General features: G+C 37.0%; 2 protein-coding genes across 2 annotated transcripts; both read left to right on the plus strand.

Moving 5' to 3' along the window:
• The first annotated feature begins 3,602 nt into the window (after positions 1-3,602).
• On the plus strand, positions 3,603-5,690 carry GCS2beta (glucosidase 2 subunit beta). Its single transcript, XM_028172175.2, has one exon. It carries the CDS (start codon positions 3,703-3,705, stop codon positions 5,272-5,274), a length of 1,572 nt encoding a protein of 523 aa, XP_028027976.2. The 5' UTR covers positions 3,603-3,702; the 3' UTR covers positions 5,275-5,690.
• A 2,062-nt stretch (positions 5,691-7,752) lies between these two features.
• LOC114241405 (ATP-dependent RNA helicase DDX18) lies at positions 7,753-24,242 on the plus strand. Its single transcript, XM_028172232.2, has 9 exons — positions 7,753-8,172; positions 10,485-10,634; positions 11,085-11,249; positions 17,228-17,369; positions 19,089-19,251; positions 21,292-21,444; positions 21,893-22,060; positions 23,746-23,923; positions 24,138-24,242. The coding sequence occupies exons 1-9, from the start codon at positions 7,923-7,925 to the stop codon at positions 24,149-24,151; spliced, it is 1,383 nt and encodes a 460-aa protein (XP_028028033.2). The 5' UTR covers positions 7,753-7,922; the 3' UTR covers positions 24,152-24,242.
• The last annotated feature ends 102 nt before the right edge of the window (positions 24,243-24,344 follow it).

Genomic DNA, 24,344 nt, shown 5'->3' on the forward strand with positions numbered 1-24,344 from the left:
CTTTTTAATTCGTCAATAGAACATTGAAGAGAAAAAGAGTTTTGAATTCTTTCCCAGACATCATTAACAGCCATGCGGTTTTTATGGGATTTCTTTTGATGAAGATACGCTACACAGTAGACGTCACGAACTATGAAAATGGCGATTCGTCCGTTACATTCGCAATCGTCGGCGCAACTGGTCAAACGAATGTGTGAGAGACTACGCGAAGGTTCGCGGTTCGCGCGCTTTGATGTCTGTTAAAAACCGACACAGCTTGGAAAACCACGAATGTGGCGAAAACTTTGCATAATCATTTGCAAATGTCGTCCTACACTTGCGGGTTTGCGTATTCGTGCGCATGTGAGTGACCGGTGTAAGAGTCCAATCCTGCCAAAATGGCAAGATCCTGCCACATATGGTCACACTGCATAGATATTTTTTGGTACAATTTTTCCTTACTAGGAAAAGCAAAGAGATCTAAACCCATACAATCTTGTCTGTTCTAAAAATCATAGATATTAATAGAGATACAACTAGGATTTTTTTAAGGGCCTGGATTTAAGTCTTTTAAACCAGATAGCTGTTTGAATTAATAGTAACAAAGATAATTTATCTTAATTATATAACTTAGTTTTTATTTATTGTTTTACTGAACCATAAGATTACTGCGACAAGTCTCGAGATCTTTGATAAAACTCGGTAGGCATCGGCTTTTTTTTCGAAGTCCCTGCATTTCCGAAGTCCATGAGCAACTACAGCCACTCAACACCAGGTGGGTTGTTTGATGAGCTGCCTACAACAGCAAATGGAAGAATATTACAACGTATAATTTGATAAAAAATACCTTTTATCGCAATGCAATATCTAAATCATCATGCCATGGCGAAGCTATCATTCATAACATACAATGAAAACATTTATGTAGTGCTAGAGATATAATCATTATTATATTTTTTTAAATTTCCGAATGGAAATATGAACAACATTAAAGACATGCATATTGGTTCTAGAAGGAAGAGGTAAGGAGAATCATCTCATAAGGGAGAAAAAATTAAAGTGTCCAGCTGTATGCTATAAATCAGTTCAAAAACCTCTCACAATCGCGCTGGTGTAGACAACGGATATGGTATAAATGTAGCAATCATTGAACTGAAGTATGCGGAGTTAAAAAAATAATATAATTTCGACGAAATTTCGTTTATTATTGATAATTTCAACAACTTACGGTGTACAAAATACTACAGTAAATATAACCATAAAAAATTAAGTATTACAAGAAAACGTGTACCTTACCTTTTGATTTTATTTCGTAATCTGTGAATGGTATAATTATTGATTTAGAAAAAGTATCTGTCAAACCTACTCTCTAATAATATTTGGCGGTTCCTTGAAATTATACCTTGATGCTAATGTAGCGTTACCCTAATTTAATACATTTCGACGGACAGTTTTCATATAGATACCTACACAGTTCTACTCTACCCTCCATTGGTATTATTTGTTAGTGATGTGCAGAGTTCGCCTTTTTTTGCATTAGAATTTCGAATCATTGATTCGAGATTAATGATCCAGAAATTCGGTACACTGCAACGCGCTTATGAAAATTACCGCGTACGTTTTCAAAAGAGTAAATCCTTTTAAAAAAATTATGGTTTCAATGAATTCAAATAAATCATCAGAATTTCAAGCTTGGTTATATTATAAAATTCTTTTGATATTATAAAGTTATGACACTTAAATTTCTTTCATTTTACAGTGAATAAGTAGGTAATTACTTAGTACAGTACAACAGTGGTAGCTATAAGTCACTAGATAGTAAAGATGGGTTAATACCGATATTTGTCAATATTAGCTAATACGAATATATTCATGATGTAATATTATAATACCTTAACTAATACGTAAATATATCCTGATATCTTAATAAACTTCGATAAAACGGGTAAACGAGTTAAACCTAGTACGGTATTCATGAAATACGTTAATAATCATAGTTATTACACATAAATTAGTTATTAAATGATTATAAATAGTATATTGTATCTAGGAATTTGACTTCATACTAAATATTTTACAAGTACTACTGGTGGTAGGACCTATTGTGAGTCCGCGCGGGTAGGCATCGGCCTGCCTATTTCTGCCGTGAAGCAGTAATGCGTTTCGGTTTGAAGGGTGGGGCAGCCGTTGTAACTATACTTGAGACCTTAGAACTTATATCTCAAAGTGGGTGGCGCATTTACGTCGTAGATGTCTAGGGGCTCCAGTTACCACTTAACACCAGGTGGGCTGTGAGCTCATCCACCCTTCTAGCAATAAAAAAAAAAAAGGAATATTATGTACATTAAAATGAACATTATTATTAAATCAGAATTTGGTCAACATTGTTCATAAATATAAACAACAAGTTAGTAATATTATTTATTTCTTATTGGTGCATAAAAACATCAGCTTTTTTATTTTTTCTACCGAAAGACTGGTACGTCGCTCAGAGTGAGTATTCCAGATTCCGAAAAAAACCTCTGACACGGTACTGAGGTGGATAGTAGGTACACAACAGTTATAATATTATAATCCACGAACCGTTTGTTTCGAAAGTCATTTCGATTCAAAAATCAAACTTTTATTTATATTTCGAGAAGTTCTTAGAAGATAATTAAATACCACCGCAAAAATATATTGCCATCATAATTTATTACGTAAAAACACTTAATTTAGTTCTGGCCCTATTACGTTTTGTGTAAAAATATTTTAATTTATGAAATTGGTAAATAATGTCAACTACCTACTTTCGTTTTTCAAATCATCGTTTTAAAACCAACTAATTCGAAGGAAACAGAAAATAAAATTAAAATAATGAAAATAAAGCTTCTTTGACATGTAAAAAGTGCAATACAAAATAGTCCTTAAAATCATACCGAAATGTACTTATTTTCATTGCTCAGTATATAAACATGTAGATTATCTCACTTACTCTTAGCGCATGCAGTATGAATGTGATAAACAGATATCCGCGGGACATGTACGGCGTATGCCAGTATATTTTCGTGTGATAGATACTTCGCTAGAAGTAGCAGTGTTCTGTGGTAGATACAACCCGACCGATGTGGTTGGCTATTATTATGAATAAGTGAATACGGAATATTAGCATATCAGAATTCGACGGATTACCGATACACGAATACAACCTGTATTACGAATATCTTAGTGAATTCTTATATATCGGTACCACCCTTACTAGATAGCATTTTTAATGTTGTAGACAGGTTTACGTAACTGTGATACTTACCAATATTCAACTTATATGATTTAATCACATGAAACTAACAAAATATAATTGATGTGACATGTCCTGTATTAAAGTTAATTTACTTTCCAGGTGAATTAAAGTTGAAACTTATACTCTTATCGCAAACCCAAACAAATAATTGAGGGGTAATTTTCAGACACTGTTAGGTTTATAATGAAAGAACAAATTGCCTTCTCATCAACTACCTACTATGTAAAAGCAATATCTTTAACTCTAATTACATATACTTATGTACATTAGTACATACAGCGTATTCGAGTCGGCATTCAAGCCTTATCGAGTAACTTGGCTCTGCACAACACTGCTTCACGTCAGCGCTGTCATTTTTCGAAATATCTACACGTTTGATAATTCTAAAAGTCGCGAATTTCTAAGTGACCGGTATTTCGTTTATGGTTAATTAAACTATAACCATGGTCTGTAAAACATGGATCGACCGATTTTCCTCCTATTTCGTAATATTTTGTTCCGTCATCATATTTGCCCAGTCCGATGTGCCTAGACCCCGCGGTGTATCTTTGTCTAAAGCATCTCTCTATTTACCGACAAAAGATTTTACTTGTTTTGATGGAACTGCTACAATACCTTTCAGCTACGTTAATGACGACTACTGTGATTGTTTCGACGGTAGCGATGAACCCGGTACATCGGCTTGTATAAACGGTGTTTTCCATTGTACAAATGCTGGACACCGGCCTCAGAATTTGCCGAGTTCCAGGGTTAATGACGGAGTCTGTGATTGCTGTGATGGAACAGATGAATACGCTAATCCTACGGCCTGTACTAACATTTGTGAAGAGCTCGGAAAAGAAGCCCGAGCAGAAGCTCAAAGAGTAGCAGAGTTGCATAAAGCAGGCAGCCAATTGAGAATAGACCTCATAGAAAAAGGAAATAAGAAGCGAAATGAAATGGCAGAACAACTAACACAACTTGAAAAAGACAAATCTGAAGCAGAAAAAATAAAGGCTGAAAAAGAGCTTCTAAAGAATGATCTAGAAATGAAAGAAAATGAGGTTTTGAAAGTATATAGAGAAGCAGAAGAATTGGAAAAACAAAAGAAATTAGACCAAGAGAAAGAAACTAATTTAAAAGAATCAACGGAACACTTTAATAGATTTGATTCAAATAATGATGGAGAGTTAAGTGTAGATGAAATCAAAGTTGTTAATGTATTTGATAGGAACAAGGATGGCCAAGTTGATGATGATGAAGTAAAGATGTTCTTGGGTGGTGATGAAAAAGTAGATAAAGATGCATTCTTGTCCACAACTTGGCCTATCTTAAAACCACTTTTGATGATGGAGCAAGGTATGTTTAAACCAGAGGATGCTAAAACAGATACCACGGAGACAGAAGCTGAAGAAAACCATGAAGAATTGGATGCTGATTTTGAAGGAAATGAAGAAGATAATAGCGATTTAGATTTACAAGAAGAACATGAAGAAGATGAGACTGTGTCAGAGCAGTCAAAATCATATAATGATGAGACTCAAAAAATTGTTGATCAGGCTTCAGAAGCTCGCAGGCAATACACAGATGCTGAGCGAACTGTTAGAGAAATAGAGTCTAACATTAGAAACATAAAACAGAACTTAGAAAAGGATTATGGTCTAGAACAGGAATTTGCTTCCTTGGATGGTGATTGCTTTGAATATGAAGACAAAGAATATGTATACAAACTGTGTATGTTCCAGAAGGTAACACAAAAATCCAAGAATGGTGGTATGGAGGTAGGTCTTGGTAATTGGGGAGAATGGGCAGGTCCTGAAAACAATAAATACTCTGTGATGAAATACACAAATGGAATTGCTTGCTGGAATGGTCCAAGTCGAACAACAACTGTTAATGTCAACTGTGACTTGGAAACAAAGATCACATCAGTAACTGAACCTTTCCGTTGTGAATACAAAATGGAATTAAGCACTCCTGCTGCATGTGATGATTCTAGCACATCACAAGAGCATACATCACATGATGAACTTTAATTTATTATTAAATAGTTTATATGTTTTCAGTGCATTTCTCACTTTTTTTTGTGTTTAACACGGAATATTTGTGAAAAGTTGTAATTTTCATTAGGTGAAATGTTAACTGGCATTACAATTAATTATGAATGTTTTCTTTTCATTTTGATCAAAAGAAACTAGAGTAACTCAAGTAGTTTAAGTAGAAAAAAATTATTAAAAAGAAAATCATATTTTAATGTTCTAAATGTTGTAATCATTTTCACAATCTACATAGTTATACCTAAGTTAAAGATTTTGGGAGTCAAGACTCCGGTGTATAAATCATTATTTTTACATTCCTCAAATGCAAGGCTGTTTTAGTTTCAAATAATATAATGGCATAATGAACATAATGTGATCACTATTTCAATAAATTTATTGTTTTGGTGTGTTTATATATTGTTTTTAAATTAATGGCAGGCTACTATTCAAAAGATAAAAGTATAACATTTTGCTTTACTCTCAATTAAGGCCGATAAAAATAGATAACACCACAGTGTCAATGTCATTACCTAGAATTGAACAAATATAAAGTTGCTTGCTTCAATTTGGCTACTATCTTAACCATCAAAATTGAACAACCACTTGCTTATTTAATGGAATTGAACCTTAAACAGTAAATGTATTCTCTGTAGTGGATGTGTTAAAAAGCTCAGTCCGCCTAATAGTGGTTAATTAAAAAAAAAAATTTTAATGTGGCAACTAACTAGCATGAACTGAATGTTGGAATAGTATTGTAATAAAGCTGCCCTAGCCATCAGACATCGTAGTAGTAGCTAGAGATTGGTAGTTCTTGTTGCATCATGAGTGGCCATACACTTTTACAGTAAGATCTTTTAATCTAAATAGCAGGTATTTTCGCAACAGAGGGCGCTGGTGATATCTGATCTATTATTGGTACTTTTAGTATTTATGCCCTATTAAAATTGATTACGGTTAACGGCATGCGCTGCCTTTCAGTTACTAAAATCTTATTGGCTAGTACACAGTATATTTTCTCACATTCTTCACGAAAAGCGTAGTAAATCAGTATATAGGATATATACATAAAGGTTAGTATTATTAATATAGGTATTAATATGCAATTTAAAGCGAAAGCCACTGGTAGTCGCTCTTTCATTCCCAAAAAACCGTTGTTTCCCATAACCAGTCGTTAATTGTTAAATTGCGACCAATGCAAAAACATTAAAAAAATTAAATTTTAATATTTTTAGTGTCACATTGACTGACTCTTTGATGCATTTGCTAGTGCTCCTCAACCTGAGGGGGTCGTGACTGCGCCGCACATTAGCACCAATGGCAACGCCAGTGAGAATGTCGTTGTTGGTCGTTGACGACCCGTCGGTCGGGCGTCCTCGGGGTGGCGCCGCGAGTCTAGTTATAGTGTTGACTGCGGGAAGCGGAGATAGGACGTCGGGTCAGAGAGTGCAAGAGGATTCGTTTCTTAGGTATGGTCCTAAAAACATCTTTGGGCCCGCGATTTGCTCCCAACATCAGCAGATAGTCAAGTTCCATGTATCCCGCGTGCCCCCTAGACGCGGATACATAATATGAGGTGCCCTGCTCGAATTTCTTTTTAATTATAGTAGTTAGCCCAGCTGACTGCAACCTGACACCACCACACTTCCCATATCCCACAACAGGTTGATCTCGTGAGCTCACCTAGCGATCTCCGCGAAGTTGGAATAGTCCCTTAGGCTATCAACGATGAGGTAAAGAAACAAAAAAAAGGATAATATATGTGTGTTTAGTGCGAGTTTTTGAACATTCTCGGTAGCTTATATGTTAATGTAAAATTGTATGGAGTTGGAATGTTTGCTTATGCTTGTAGCTAGTTAGCTAGGGGCGCTGTTCCAACTGCATACAAATTTGAGTTATATTGCTATTGAGAACGTTCAAAAGTCGCATTAAGCACACTGGTTCCAATAGTACAGGGAATCCTAGATTGGAGTACTAATCGTGAGTGATTTTTCGGTCAGAAATCAGCAGTACTGCTATTAAAGCTTTAGACTTTACGTTAGTATTATACCACCTGGCAGTCACAGTTTCCGGGAGCCGTTGCAGCACACTCTGTAGAAGCACACTTACACTGACAAATAAACTTTAAGTAGGTACTTGTACATATAAAGCTACCTGCTCCATAGGCCGCCTTTTTTATTTATTTATTGATTAGATGGCTGGACGAGCTGGTGTTAAGCGGTTACTGGAGCCCATAGACATCTACAACGTAAATGCGCCACCCACCTTGAGATATAAGTTCTAAGGTCTCAGTGTTACAACGGCTGCCCTACCCTTCAAACCGAAACGCATTACTGCTTCACGGCAGAAATAGGCAGGGCGGTGGTACCTACCCGCGCGGACTCACAAGAGGTCCTACCACCAGTAATAAATGATTTAAAGACTTAGTTTCGTACAATAGCATTCAAAATGGTATGATAGGTCCTATGGATCTATTCTAGTTTACCATCTATGATATAGTGTAAACCATAGATTATCACTAATATATTTTAAGAAATATAGGTTACTTTACATTATTTTACAAATTCGATGTCTAAAATCGACATAAATATTGTTTTGTTACTTAATACATAAATTAAAATTCAGCAACAATTGTTAATTGAAAAAAAATGAGCGCTAACGATATTTATCCTAAGTGTACATTTTCCATGCTCAAAGGTAAAATCGACTGTAGAATTCTTTCTACGTTAAGACAAATGGGGTTTCAAAGACCTACACGTATCCAAGCTCAGGCAATGCCCTATTTATTACAACAGAAGGACCTTATAGGTGCAGCTAAAACAGGAAGTGGAAAAACTTTAGCTTTCTTAATACCTGCTGTAGATCAACTTATTAAACTTGGATTTACACTAAAACATGGTAAGTGGAATTATATTTAATCAATAGTTATTTGGGAAGGTATTTCGGAAGGTAGATAAAGCTTATGATAAAAGTACTATTTTACCTTTCCTGGGCCTGGGGATGAAAAGGATTTTGTTACTTCCCTCTCATTCATATGTAGTAGTAGTATCCTTCATCCTTTCATTTACTGTTTCATTTGCATTTGCATTTTATTATTAATGTCTTTATGTAGTACTAGATATGCCCAGTAGTATATAGCAAACCAGTAAATAATATGTTCATATTTATTACAGCAGAAATACCCACTGTTGCTTTGGTCATATTATTTACCATGATAAATAGTATCCATGTTATTATAACACAGGTTATAAACTATCCTTACAAGGTGGACTGCGCATTTACGTTGTGAATGTCTATGGGCTCCAGTAACCACTTAACACCAGATGGGCTGGGAGCTCGTCCACTCATCTATGCAATAAAAAAAAAACTAGCTAAATTTTATCCAATTTTTTTTAGTCTTTTTAAGTGATTAGGTAACAGACATCGAAATATATAAACTTTTACATTTTATAATGTTAGTACTATAATATTTACATATTTTTTTTGTTATGCATCAATTCTTTTTTACTACTTGCTATGTATAATTTGATTATCCTTGGTATCTTCTTAGCTATATACAATCTTTAAACATAACTATGGATAGCTAATGGTTTTCTTGAAAACAAAAATAATAAGTAAAATAAAATCCAAACCTCATTTTCATGACTACAATTTTACATTTTGAATACAATTTTTTTTTTTTTTTTTTTTATTGCCCTTGTAGGCAAACGAGCATACGGCCCACCTGATGGTGAGTGGTTACCGTCGCCCATGGACTTCAGCAATGCCAGGGGCAGAGCCAAGCCGCTGCCTACCGCTTAATACTCTCCACAAGCCTCGTTTGAAGAAGGACATGTCATAGCGCTCGGGAAACACCGTGGAGGGGAGCTCATTCCATAGCCGGATGGTACGTGGCAAAAAAGACCTCTGGAAACGCACTGTGGATGACCGCAGTGGCTCCAGGTAGTATGGATGAACTCTACTCCGGTGGCGGGCGGTGCGATGGTAAAAACGAGATGCCGGTATCATCTCGAACAATTCCTCAGAGCACTCCCCATGGAACATACGGTACAAAATACAGAGGGAACCGAAGTCCCTCCGCAGACCCAGAGGTTCCAAACGATCCGTGAGACCGGGATTATCGACAATCCGAACGGCCCTCCTCTGTATGGAGTCAAATGGAAGAAGCTGGTATTTGGGAGCCCCGGCCCAGAGATGGGAGCAGTACTCCACGCGAGGCCGGACTTGTGCTTTATAAAGCAAAAGCCTTTGTCCAGGCGTGAAGTACCGCTTCGCTCTGTTGAGGACTCCCAGCATTTTGGACGCCAACTTGGCTTTGCCTTCCAAATGACTCCGAAACTGGACATCGCTTGAAATGTCGACCCCAAGTATCCCAATACTCTCGGAAGGTTGCAGGGATACTCCTTGGAATTGCGGCGCCATGACAAAGGGGTCCTTCTTCGCAGTGAACGCGCAAACTTGTGTCTTTAACGGGTTGAATTGAACCAAGTTCAATTCACCCCATTTGGAGACTCGCCCCAGAGAGTTCTCCACTTCAGACACAAGTTTTGATCGTCTCTCTTGCACCACGCTCCGAGAGAGACTCTGATGGCCGATATATCGCGCATCCCCCGTGCTGTCATCCGCATAGCAATGCATGCCATCAATAGACAGCATGTCATTGATATACAGGATGAAAAGCGTGGGGGAGAGCACCGAACCTTGTGGAACGCCAGCGTTAATGGTCATGGTATCAGAACAGTCACCGTCTACAACGACCGTGATGCTCCGCCCATCCAAAAAGCTAGCGATCCACTTGCAGAGACCCTCGGGGATTCCGTAAGATGGTAGCTTCGACAGAAGTGCCCTATGCCAGACCCTGTCGAAGGCCTTCGCGATATCAAGGCTCACAGCAAGAGCCTCGCCCTTGCTCTCCAAGGCTTCAGCCCACCTGTGAGTAAGGTATACAAGAAGATCGCCAGCTGAGCGACCGTGACGGAAACCGTACTGTCGGTCACTGATCAGCTGGCGATCCTCCAGATACTTCAGGAGTTGTATATTAATTATTCGCTAACAACTGTGAGCCTATACGGCTATTATTTAATGAGAAAATAAACAATAGTTCAGAAAGGAGATGCTTGGTGCTAATGCTGTTGTCACTATTTACTTAAATTAAAAAGTGTAAAACAATCCCATAGCATATTAAACTTCATCGGCTAAGTGAATTTTAGGTACAGGTTGCATCATTCTATCTCCAACAAGAGAATTAGCTCTGCAGACATTTGAAGTACTAAAGAGACTCTTAACAGATATTGATATTTCACATTGCTTGATTGTTGGAGGTGAGAAAAAAAATAAGGATGTGTCCAAGCTACAAAAAGGTGTGTAAAGATTTCTTATTTCTAGAATAATAGAAATACATGAAAAAGTCGTTCAGATGTAAAATAAGTATATTGGTTGACATTTTTAATATTTTTGAATATGAGCTGAGCTATTAGTCCACCCTATGTTATGAATCTATTAAAGTCGTACACAAAAATGTCAACTGATTATTACTCAGAACATTAATGCAAAAGCATTAACCCTTAAATGTTTTGAAATAAAATATGTAGATAAATAACCATGAACAATATAACCATTTCATATTTCATAAAGTAGTAAACAAATTGTGTTTTAAAGGATAAGATACCAAACCTATATTGAATGATTCAAATATGCAAATGAGGAAATGCCTGTTTTGAAATTCTGCAGGGAGGTACATACCAATTTTTCTAATAAAAACGCACATACACGTGTCCAAAATGCTTCTCTCAATTTTTTTTTAATTTTAGGCATGAATATTGTAGTGAGTACTCCGGGAAGACTTCTTGATCATTTACAAACCACAAACACATTTAATTGCAAAAATCTGAAATGTCTTATAATTGATGAAGCTGATAAACTGTTAGAATCTGGCTTTGAAAAGCATGTAAATGGAATACTGGAAAAACTTCCAAGTAAGTACATGTTTTTTGTATATTTCATCAGCCTCTTTCTACCTCATAGAAACTATGTTAGTCATAGAAAGGTGGTTGGTATAGTAATATATATGCTCAAATGCACCTAAAGAGCTTGAGCTCTCCATCCCAGAAAAACGAACCTATTCACTGGTATAGTCATAAGGGTCAATTTCCAACTACGCCCGGAGGGGAAAAACGAACATAATCGTGTTCTAAAAGTGTTTCCGTGAGTCCTTGATAAGTTCAGTTCAAATAAGAGGGAGACCTCACAGGATAGCACACTGCCGTATGTGCCTTTACATTAATAAAAAGTTAATATTTATGAAAGTTTAGGCAGATTGCTCATCACATGCTATTAATGATAAAATTGTTATTCAGATGATAATGAAATCAGTGAACGACCATAAACACTCATCCTAAAGTACATTAAAAATATGATATCTCGAACCTACGACCTTTGAGAGCGTGATAAATATGCAAGTAAAAACACACATTTGTTTACTCTTCGATAATGTGTGTTTAGACTTAAACGATTCTTGCAAAAAAACCCGAATAGGTTAGAGGTGTCAAATTACACACATTAATAACCTCGCTGATAGTTTATAACTAGTCTGGCCATAAATACTGTTATCTACATAAAAACTTTTCTTTTTTTCAACTTTTTAATTACATATTTTGAATTTGGAACACGTATAATATTTTAAAAACTTCTTTCGATTTTGCGCCATTTTTCATATTTTTTCGTTTGCATTATCAAATTACAATATGGAATGGGGTGTTATAGAAAATAGGATTTCAGTGATCGCCTTGCACAAAGTGGTTTTTTTTATTGCCTTTGTAGGCAGACGAGCATACGGCCCACCTGATGGAAAGTGGTTACCGTCGCTCATGGACGTCAGCAACGCCAAGGGCAGAGCCAAGTCGCTGTCTACCTGCCTGAAACAACAGCACCGTTCCGGACTATATAACAGCTGAAGACTGGCCCTCATCTAGCCCAGATCTCAACCCTTTAGACTTCAAATTATGGTCAGTTTTAGAGGACATGGCCTGCTCTAAACGACACGGCGACATTCACTCTCTTAAAAAATCTTTGGAGCAAGCAGTGGCGAAATTTCCCTTGGAAACAGTGCGTAAATCCATAGATTCTTGACCAAATAGATTAAAGGCCTGTTAAACCATATGTGGCCATTTCGAATAGAATTTTTTATTTTTGCTGAGACTTTAATAAATATGTAGGTATATATTTTAATAATATTACATTACTTCATTAAAAAAATGCATTTTCATTTGTAAGAGAACTTATGGTTGAACTAGGTACAATAATTACATTCGTATATTGGTTTACGTGTAGACTAAATGCGATTGTAAAAAATAATTGCAAATATAAGTGTTCATGACATTTCGTAGCTACTTAAGTCTAAAGTAAATCTATACTAATATATAAATTTACAGTGGTTTTTACGGATGTTCCGTTATAACTACTGAACCATGCATCCGATTGACTTGAAACTTGGTATCCATTTAGAAAATTACTTGTATTTAATGGATAGGCTAATATTGATATGAGTGTTGGATTCCCTAATAATAATGTTAATTTTAAATGCGCAGCGAAGCGGGCGAGTTCGACTAGTCGTATAATAAAAATAACACCCGCAAAATTCATCATTTACGTACAACCTACTCAGGGTAAAGCGTATTTTGATCGGATCGGGTACCATAATCCTGCCAATATCTGCTGCGAATCAATAATGAGTTCCGGATTAATAGATTTAATAGGTCGGACATCCGTTCTGGAATAAAATTGAGACGTCAATCTCCTGTACCAATGCGGGTGGTAGCGGATTATAAGTTCGTTGAAATTATGAATTTTGTTAAAATATCAATACCATGACATGGGGTAAATTGGGATCCTGGGGTAAATTGGGACAAACCTGCGGAAGATTCTCAAAGTACTTGTAGCACGGAATCTACCTAATTTTCTTTAAGGTAATATTTATCAATGTATAGAAGAAAAACCAAGTTAACTATGGAAGTACTAAACATAAGTTAAGTTGGTCCCAAAAATTCGTCAAATTAAATTTAAAATAGTGGTTGAAAAGTGCGTTTTAAAACAGCTTAAAGAACTTTTAAAAAAAGTGATATATTCGTTGTTTTTTCAATAAGATCACAGTTTATATAAGTTTTTAATACACCTGGAAATACCACAACAAACGGTAAGTTGCAATATTCTTATGTTAAATACAATATTTCGACAAAATAAAAAATGTATATTTTTTCCTTTCTTTTTGGGGAAAATTGGGACGTATGTAGGGTAATTTGCAACGAGACTGGAAAAATTAGGGACGAGAAAACACAAAATTGGAACGCCAAAAGACAAAATAGGGATGGCTTGTTAGGGTTGTCACTGATATCTTATAATAGATTTTTTAGCCTATACTATCACTTAATTGCGTGATGTAAAGAAGGTTAATGTGTTTATCAGTTAGTTTATGTAAGTATTATAGGTAAAAGAAAAGTATATATATAATTACTTTTTTTCGCGACATTTACCTTGTAATATCTGCCCGGTCGTATGTTCTTTATAGCAATAAAAAAAATTAAAAGTTAAAAGAACTCAAGCGAATCAAAACTTTTGTTATTTCAGAATCGATTCACGCGTCGAATCATGATTTTGTTAACATTCACAACGAACACACACAAATAAAAACAGGCCTCAGATTTTAAATGTAACATTAATTAAAAATCCGAGATATCCAATTATGAGCGAGTGAATTAATTGAGTTTAGTTATTTCGCTTAGAAAGAATTTCTTTTATTTTTGTTATTATTGGCAGTAATCAGATAAAGCTGTTTTTTTATCTTATTCACCTGATATCTTACTCTTGCTCAAAGATCATTTTGAAAATGTTGATTAAATAAAATTGTATTAATGCATTTCCAGTCCTTTTGTTTTCTATTTTTTATTCTATTTTATGATTTTGTTTCAGAGTTGTGATTTTTAAGGAAATTAAATAATAAATTTCTAAAATATAACATGCACATACTTTTTTTGATCATTGTATTGTTGATTATCATTCACGTCACATCGCTTCGGAATAGAAACCAGCTTAATTTACACTATGTTGTGTATTGTGCTTAAATTATGGATTGTATTCATAATTTCGGTCCATATAAATAATTATATGGCACCTACCTATATATCGCAGTACTGCGAGTTGACAACCCTTACAAATATCCCAATTTAACCCTTAACCGTGTCAATTTACCCCGGACGCTGGGTAAATTGGGACGGCCATTATTTTACCCATTATTTCTTTAAAATGAATAATTAAAATAATGTAACGGTTTTTATCACCTAGGTACGTTCAAGACTCAACCTATTTCTTTGGTTGAGCAGTGACTATTTAATTGGAACTATTTTAAAATTCTATCTGAAGGTCGATTTTGTCCCTATTTACCCCATTGTACGGTAGTAATTTTTTATTATTAAAATGTTGGTGAGATTGCTTCTAAACTTCTAAAAAATTGTTTTGTGTAGTGTGACAAAATAATCTTTGTTATCTTGTATTTTATCAACGTTCATTCTAACGGCGGAATCCCGCCCCTTAAGTTTTAGAACTTATCCGAGTTAAGAATATTTTTATTAAAACATCAAATATCCAGATTTTTTTCGTTCGTAAATGTATTTTCGTATTAATGAGATTTCGATGTGTAAATTATTAACTACTAAAACTAATAAAACGCTTTAATAGAATTTAATATAAAAACGTTTTGCTGATCCTGGTCAGGATATTAGGTCATTATAGGATATTAGGATATTAAAATATTAGAATATTAGAATAATAGGATATTAGGTATTAATGCAATACCAACGTATTGCACATTACGTTATTGCATACATACTTACTTACATTGACGACGGTCCTTGATGCGGGAACAAATTTTCAACTTTATCGGAATTCTTGAAGCTCATTAACTTATTTGCTTACAAAGAGTAACCTTTGAGATAGTCAGAGTCAATTAATAAAATGTGTGTTAAAAACATAACTTTTTACTCGTATATAATTCTTTCCTTCGTCCCTATTGAAATGTACCCCATGTGTCTTATGTCTAAACACATGCAAAATATCCACGTCATAATCTAACAGCATCTTTCAAGTAACCAAAGCATGATTTGGACCATATCTATGTCAGAGATTATTCTCTTAGATAGTATTTTCAGATAGTATATGTAGTTAATCTTAAATTTTTTACCAGTAGATATAAAATCATTGTACGAGTGTTTGTAATAAAATACAAATAACTATATGAATCTTAACTAACGTCTGTAGTCTGTTTATGTGGTGCAAAATACTGTCTATTCCATGGATCCATTCTGACGGGACTCATAACTATTTTTTAAGTAATAAATTAGGATCATGAACATACCGTTTCTTCTCGACAGCCATTTTTCCACGGCCAATGAGATTGATCTAATTTATCTTTAGGAGACAACAAATAAATTATAATTACATTTATGATGTTGTCAGAGGAATTAAAATCGTTGATGTCTGATTAAACAGGGACTTTACTCATTCACATATCAAATTATACAAAAAAACTTCGATAAAGCGGCACGACACGAGAACCCGCTCATCGTGGCCGCCGGTAACTACATTCCCGATCCTGCGGACAGAATGGAAAGCAGTCGACGTCGCCCAAAACACGTCATCTCGGATCCTCCCGATCCACTAACGGTGCTTCTAGGTACTTCAAGCACGGGTCACCGTTCTCGTCGAACCCGTCACTTGCGACGAAGGGCTCGACGAGTAAATTAACTCTCAGACACAGCTCACTGAGTTTCTCGCCGGATCTTCTCAGTGGGTCGCGTTTCCGATCCGGTGGTAGATTCTGCGAAGCACGACTCTTGCTAGGGTTCGTGTTAGCATCGTCGTCAGGTTTGAGCCCCGTTATCTCACCTACTAGTTACGGTTACGCTGGAATAGCCTCTCTAGGCTACCAGCTTAGGTAGAAAAAAAAAAAAACGGATACGTGAATATTTAGGTAACAATACAAATATCTAAGGCTAGTTCTTAGAACGAAGTGCGGGGCTATCGCGTTCCTTAACCTCCTAACTAATGCTTTTTTTGAGGACAAACGAGTGGACTGCGGGGCTATTGCACTCGTTGACGTCTAGCTATCGAATCCCATCACTGTTTTCTTAAAATCCTACCTATCCTAGTAACCTCGAAGGGCTATACTAGATTCTGCAGGCGAGTAGGTGAGCTCACGGGGCTCTAACCTGAAGACGTTACTAGCCCTAGCCCTAGCAAGAGCCGTGCCCATAACTGGCGGGATGCGTCCGCTTATATAGTGATCGTTGACGTCATAGTGTGCTGGAGAGGCGTAAATTACTCATGGTTATCGTTAAGTATGTCAGCGCATTACAATGCAGCGTTGTATGTAAAATGTAGCATTGATATACTTTTTTTTTCCTAACTGTTCTAGTGACCTCGAGGGGTCATGCTAGATTCACCAAACGGGAATAACAAGGACAACAAATGGCAGTAGTCAGTAATATCGTCATATTATTTTCTTATATAAATTTCGCCTAGATTTCATTCTATTGTAGCGTGCTGTTTGGTACCACAGCTGCACCTATTTCTGCATTCAAAATACCCTCTTCTCAGTCGGACACTCTTGTCAGAGTGGTCGTGGTTGCGCTGACGCTGTATGTGCAGTAGGACCTGTTAGGTCGCCCATGCTCCCGACGACCGCCCTCCAGGCAATGCGCTTCCGGGTCTGGCCAAAATACCCAGGGCAGTTGAAACTTCGACTTTCCATAAGCGACATTTCATTTATCGTCATCAGTAGCGAAACTTTACACGTGTGTGATATTTGAAACAGTCTACACCTAAACAAAGCAGACTAGAAATTAAGCGTGCAGTCCGAAACTGTTGCGAGGCTTTGTAAAATTGAATGTTCATATTTTTTTAGATGATAAACAAACCGTTCTTTTTAGTGCAACGATTGATGATAGAGTTAAGAATCTAGCTAGACTGGCGTTGAGGAGCGATCCGATCTGGATAACTGTTGATGATGACGCAAAGCGGTCCACTGTCTCTGGATTGCAACAGGGGTAACCTCTTTTTTATTTTTCATGTAAAAAGCTTTTTGTTTACGACGTTGATAGTTTACTTATCATCATCTAATGTTCAGTCAGCGGTAATCAGAGCCGGTTAAATTTACTTGGGATAAGTTTTATCCCATAAACCGTAATTGCATTGATGCGTGATCGAGCTCCCAAGCGATTAGGTTTCAATTGGGTACCGGAGTTCATAGGCGTCACAACGTAAATGCCGCCATCCAACTTGTGGCTCACGTCGTATCATGATCCTCGTGGTCAAAGTTTTCATTAAATATAACGATTGTCCGACCTTTCAAACCAGAATGCACGACAGTTTGGCGGCAGAGATATGCTGTCAGGGCCGCGCCGCCCCTGTGTGCGAAGTGTGCGGTGCACAAGGCGCCAAGACAATAATAACCTGCCACTGAAATTATTTGTTACACTTACACAACCACAAATTCTTTGTAGTGGAGTAAGTAAGTAGGTAAAATAGGCACAACATATAACTTGTAAATAACAAAACATATCATGCATTTATAGTACAAGCATGTAGGTATGCGGTAGGCAGCGGCTTGGCTCTGCCCCTGGCATTGCTGAAGTCCATGGGCGACGGTAACCACTCCCCATCAGGGGGGCCGTATACTCGTCTGCCTACAAGGACAATAAAAAAATAAAAAATAAAAAACCTGCATCCCAAGATTTACGTCAATAATTATGTCAAAATTAACAAATAATAAAAAAAAAAACATTGAAAAATTAAGATTCGTAAAAATAGGAGGCGCTTCATGGGTTTCGCACACAGGTACTGCCGGGGGTAGGCGCGGCCCTGTATGCTGTCTGCACATGCTGACTTACCAATACCCTCTACCTCGAGTGATTAAACAAATCACTGACCTGTTTTTAATATCAGGATAACTATACAAATTGTCTTTCGGTTACGAAGATTGATTCGTTGATGAGTAATATTTTCTAAAGTAATAAGTCCTAGAGACAATTAAATCTAATTTACGGCTTAATCTCGATTGTATTAATTGATGTTATTTCTAAAGTTTACATACTTCAATTGTCAGTAATCACGGATACTGTGTAGTATCAGTGATTACTCTTTCTACCGTGTATTATTCTTCACTGGTGGTAGGACCTCTTGTGAGTCCGCACGGGTAGGTACCACCATCCTGCCTATTTCTGCCGTGAAGTATGCCGTGAAGTATGTAATGAAGTAGTAATGCGTTTTTGGTTTGAAGGGTGGGGCCGCCGTTGTAACTATACTGAGATCTTAGAACTTATATCTCAAGGTGGGTGGCGCATTTAAAGGCGTAGTCTCCGTGGACCAATTGGTTGAGGGCGCGGACCTCGGTTCGCGACTTCTTCCTCTTTGTTCCACCGGAGGCGCGGAGTCCGACATAACCCGGTCCGACCCCCGTCGGCAGGGTATCCGTAAAGACTAGGATTCCCCATCGATACCAAAAAAAAAAAAAAGGTGGGTGGTGCATTTACGTTGTAGATGTCTATGGGCTCCAGTAACCACTTAACACCAGGTGGACTGTGAGCTCGTCCACCCATCTAAGCAATAAAAAAAATTTACAAATAATGAAATTTACAAATAATAAACGCAAGATTAAACCGTAAAAACAGTTTTAATAATAATAATACTTTTTATTTATTTAAAGAATCCGAAAAATGATTCAAATATGTCAGGGCAGTACCAGAACACTAGTGTCTATGTTTTAGGTACTACATTTGCCCAGTAGAAAAAAGAATGGCTTGGTTGTACAAGATGCTGAAGAAGTGCAAGAAACTGAAAGTCATGGTGTTTTTCTCATCGTGTAAATCGGTCGATTTTCATTATGAATTCTTTAGAGTGAATTGTAAGGCAATCGTCTCTAGTATACACGTAAGTAGCACGGGACAGTCCTACTGTTGTTTATCTTGTTAATCTATTTTTTTTATCTACAGTGTTCATTGTAATAGGATTACATGTTGTATTAATGATATTTTCGTAGTTATTCAAACGTAAAAAAGTTTTGGGTATTGTTCTTTTAAAGGTTTCGTATCTATCACTGTTTTATACTATTTACTTTGTACTTACTGTGTTATATCTTTTACCTATATTTGTAGATAAATAGATAATTACGTTTGACGATTTGAAATCGATAAAAAAAAATGTTGAATTATTATTGGAATTGATAATTACAATAAAACGTCCGTGGCCTTAATTGGTGCGCGCGGATACGACCTCGAAGGGGTTACCGTTTCGAAGTAATAATGTATTTAACACGTGTTTACCAATTCCTTGATGCAAATAAAACCTTTATAGCTTAATTTACGTTGGAATTTTCAGCTCAATACCATTTTTTTGCAGCCATTTCTATAACGAAATAGTAATGCATTTCATTCTGAAGTGTAGGGTAGTCGCTAATCGTTTATAGTTCAGAATTCGACCTCATATCTCAAAATTCATATTATCGTGTCAACCTTTCAAAACGTAATGAGTTGTGAAGCGTGTAGTCTCATGGAGTTGTAATACAAAATAAATTAGTTTTAAAAAACTAACAAAATACGCTTTTATATAAAATTCAACAAAAAAATAGAAAATAAATTTTAATGAATTTCAATTAAAAATAGTACAAGAAAAAATGATTTTTTTTGTAAAAAAAGCGTGGGGTGCATGGTATCAGTAGTTACGGACCGCGACGAGGAAGACACAGCGGAACACACGCTGGCGCGTTGCTCTGGATTCGACGAGCAACGCGCCGCCCTCGTCGCGGTCATTGGAGAGGACCTCTCGCTGCCGCGCGTCGTGGCTACGATGCTCGGCAGCGACGCGTCCTGGAAGGCGATGCTCGACTTCTGCGAGTCCACCATCTCGCAGAAGGAGGCGGCGGAGCGAGAGAGGGAGAGCTCTTCCCTTTCCGCACCGATCCGTCGCCGTCGAGCCGGGGGCCGGAGGCGGGAATACGCCCGTACGTCCCGGCCCCTGTAGGTGGCGGTCTCCCCCCGGTGAAGGTCAAGGGGCGACCTGAGGGGGTGAGGCCGCGCGGCGCGCTACCAGCACTCTAGCGCGCTGCCGTGGAGTGAATAGAGCGACCGGTCGACGGTGTATCGCGTCCCGACCCGGCAGGCTGGTTCTGGTCCAGCGGGGTATTCCGGGACACCAGCGGCACCGTCTGGGCGGCCCGACGGGCTGCCGTACCGAGACGGCCGACGTTTCAGAGCCTTCGATTCGCCTCGAAGGCTCCGTCGGCTGGGCGTCCTTGGGGTGAGCCGCGCCGTCTGGTTGTAGTGTTGACCGCGGTAGCCCCCCTACCTCATCCGGGTTCTGACCTCGGAGGGGATCGGACGTCGGGTGTAAGAGTGCAGAGGAGTCGTTTAGTGGGTGGGCTCTAAAATCCTTGGGCCCGCGGTCTGCTCACAACACCATGCAGATCGTTGAGTCTCACATACCCCGCGCGCCCCTTTTGCGCGGGGACCTCGTTGGAGGTTCGGCCCTCTACCCGAAAAAAAAAAAAAAAAAATGGTATCAGTAGTTATAAATATTTTATGAACAGATATGAGTAGAAGGGTTATTTCTTATACTATTTTTAATTCAAATTTATTAAAATTTATTTTCTATTTTTTAGTTGGATTTTCTATAAAAGCATATTTTGTTAGTTTTTTTAAATTATTATTTATTTTTCACTTTTTAGTTGAAGTTATTTTTTTTTCAATTATTTTTTTAATATTGAATTGTCATCGGTCCTTAATAAGTATACCAAATTTCGAGTTAATCCGACGTTTTGAAGGGGGTCAAAATCATGTTCAAAGAGTCCGTTACAAACATACATACGTCTGAAACTAATAAAAGCATATGAATTAATGAATAAGTACTTTTTTTATTGAGTTGTAATACAAAATGTATACTTTTTGTTCTATTTACAAACTCGTGTCGCTGCAGGGCAGACAAAGCCAGGCCAAAAGAAAAGAAGCCTATCACGGTTTCGTGGAAGCACAAAACGGTGCGTTGTTCTGTACCGATGTCGCCGCGAGAGGACTGGACATACCGAGCGTCGATTGGATTGTCCAATACGACCCTCCCACTGACCCTAAGGTGAGATATCATGAAAACATTTTTGAATGTTCACGATTCACTTCCACGGTGAAGGAATAACATCGTGCAATAAAAATCAAACCCGCAAAATTATAATTTGCGTAATTACTGGTGGTAGGACCTCTTGTGAGTCCCCGCGGGTGGGTACCACCACCCTGCCCATTTCTGTCGTGAAGCAGTAATACGTTTCGGTTTGAAGGATGGGGGCAGCCGTTGTAACTATACTTGAGACCTTAGAACTTATATCTCAAGGTGGGTGGCGCATTTACGTTGTAAATGTCTATGGCCTCCAGTAACCACTTAACACCAGGTGGCCTGTGAGCTCGTCCAGCCATCTAAGCAATAGAAAAAATTCGAAGTACACGAATAATCGTGGAGGCAATGGGATACCAATAAGAATTGTTTGCTACCATTTGGGGTATCAAGTATAGACTTGACTTTTTTTTAGGAGTACATACATAGAGTTGGACGTACCGCCCGAGGTATGAACAGCAAAGGCAATGCAGTGATATTACTTAGACCAGAGGAAGAGGAATTCGTGAAGTTCTTAGAGAACGAAAAAGTTTATTTAGATAAATACACTTTTGGCGATCCCCCGGCAGACATACAAGAATTTGTAAGTTAATGGATTAATGAATTGTCGGTGTATATGTTACGGTAAATGTACACTCTTGGGAAATGTACACTTTTACCGGTAAATGTGCAAATTTGCCAAAAAGTTAGGTATATGTGAACTGAATATAATGTATATGTACATTTCCCGGCAAATGTGTACTCTTGCCTTCATGTTTTAAGAAAAGTTAGAATATAAATTTATTTATATAAACATAAAACAAAAGACTTTAATAACGAAAATTATTTTAATTAAAAAATGAAAACGACAAACAAAACATACTTTTCTTTGCATATTATATAATATGTCGTAGGTTAGGTTGTAATAACTAACTATGTAACGTATTTTGTATACCATGCTCACATTTACCAAAACGACATGGTCATTGTGAATTCAATGTACATTTAATTACCTTTCTCGAAATTGTAAATGAGTCGTCTATTATCAAAGGTGGCAATCTGTGCATTTGGACAAAAAAAAATTATTGATATGTCAATACAGATTGATTTGAATATAATCGTCTCCTTCAAAGAATACGGTTCAAAACTTGCGTTAAATAAAGGTTAATAGTTAACCTGTTTTCTATCTAAGATGTCGTTCCGAAGAGTTTTGTGACTGCCAATGGAATACAAAGTCAATAATTCGTTTTTCTGATTTACCAATCATTGTCCAAAAGTCAGATTGCCGGCTTTGATAATAGTCGACTCAAATGTTAGTTGAATGCACATTACCCAAACGAGGAGACAAATGTGTACGTTTGCCGCAATATCTACTTTTACCGTAACATATACATATTACTATGTATCTATATGGCAGTAAACATTCGTACGGCCTTACAATACGCGCTATCACCAAAAATTTATATGTAATGAAGTATGCAGGGTGGTGTTAACCTCAAGCACCGGTCACCGTCGCTTGCGACGAAGGGCTCGGCGAGGAAATTAACCCACTGAGTTTCTCGCCGGATCTTCTCAGTGGGTCGCGTTTCCGATCCGGTGGTAGATTCTGCGAAGCACTGCTCTTGCTAGGGCTAGTGTTAGCAACACACCCAGTTTGAGCCCCGTGAGCTCACCTACAGACGTCAAGGAGAAGCTGAAATAGCCTCTCAAGGCTATCAGCATAGGTAGAAAAAAAAGGGTGCTACTAAGCCGGGCAGTAATCAAATAATTATCGCTTAGTACAGGATAAAACGTTTCAGATTAGTATTAATTTGTTTGCCACGTGGAACTTTTTAATATTTCATATTTCTTATCAGTTCATTAATATAGTTTAATAATTTCGATATAGATGTTGTTAACCCTTTAATTAAAAATACTATCTCATGAAAACTATTTGAATTAAACAATTTAGCAGAAACATATTAAATTTCAAATGTATATTAAAAATTGGCTGGAATAAACGAAATGATAGACAGAATAATGGGTTTGTTGAGAAGCCCTGAGAATCTCTTTTTAAATTGACATAAAGGCAGTAAACGTTTTTTTACATACTAAGTTGTTTTTGCAACACATTCATGATGGGCAAAGTATCACAGGTGAGCTCAGGTATACTAACGTCTAATCAAAGTCATAATTCTTAACAATCTCGAACCTGCACCTAACTGATGCAAGCTCGATACCACTGGACGAAGAGCGTATAACGATAACGCGTTTGAAACAAAACAACTTAAATATTTTGTTATTTTTCAGCTTCAAAAACTAATAAAAGAGAACGGAGTTATGAAAGTTTTGGCGAGAAAAGCTTTTCTTTCGTTTTTACGTTGTTATAAAAATCATCCACTGAAGAGTATTTTTAATATCAAAAATCTGAATCTACAGTTGGCATCAAAAGCCTTTGGATTTGATGAAACGCCTCATGTCGATTTCTGTATCCTTTTTTGGGCATTTACCTATCTTGGGTTGATAGAAGTTATAAAATAAAATTGTTTTACCAAATTGAGTGTTAGAAGATTGACATAAAATACATAGTTATCGGAAAATTACACTAAACTTAAAATGCTAATTGCCTTTTAAAGTATTTTGATAGTATTATATTTTTAAATTTTTCTAGTTAAACAGTAATTCCTTACAGATGATTTCAGTACGTTCTAAATGATGATATCGGAGCTGTACTACAGGTCTATGACTTTAAGAATCTGTGATATGTGATGTATTTTATTGGGAAATAAAATGTCTTTAAGAATAAAGTATAGCTGTTTCAATTCAATACTTGTAATGCTCATTCATAATTTAATTTAGTTAAACACAGAACGACGGTATTGAAGTAGAAAACTCGTTTGGAGTAATCG

This window comes from Bombyx mandarina, chromosome 06 (genome assembly GCF_030267445.1).
Source record: "Bombyx mandarina strain Sakado chromosome 06, ASM3026744v2".
In the NCBI taxonomy this organism is placed as follows: domain Eukaryota; kingdom Metazoa; phylum Arthropoda; class Insecta; order Lepidoptera; family Bombycidae; genus Bombyx; species Bombyx mandarina.

Bases quoted from the DNA above. Each gene is read 5' to 3' on its own strand.
- LOC114241405 (XM_028172232.2), top strand. From the start codon at position 7,923: ATGAGCGCTAACGATATTTATCCTAAGTGTACATTTTCCATGCTCAAA. The intron at 8,173-10,484 runs GTAAGTGGAATT...AGTGAATTTTAG, and splicing joins TGGATTTACACTAAAACATG to GTACAGGTTGCATCATTCTA. The intron at 21,445-21,892 runs GTGAGATATCAT...ACTTTTTTTTAG, and splicing joins ACCCTCCCACTGACCCTAAG to GAGTACATACATAGAGTTGG.
- GCS2beta (XM_028172175.2), top strand. From the start codon at position 3,703: ATGGTCTGTAAAACATGGATCGACCGATTTTCCTCCTATTTCGTAATA.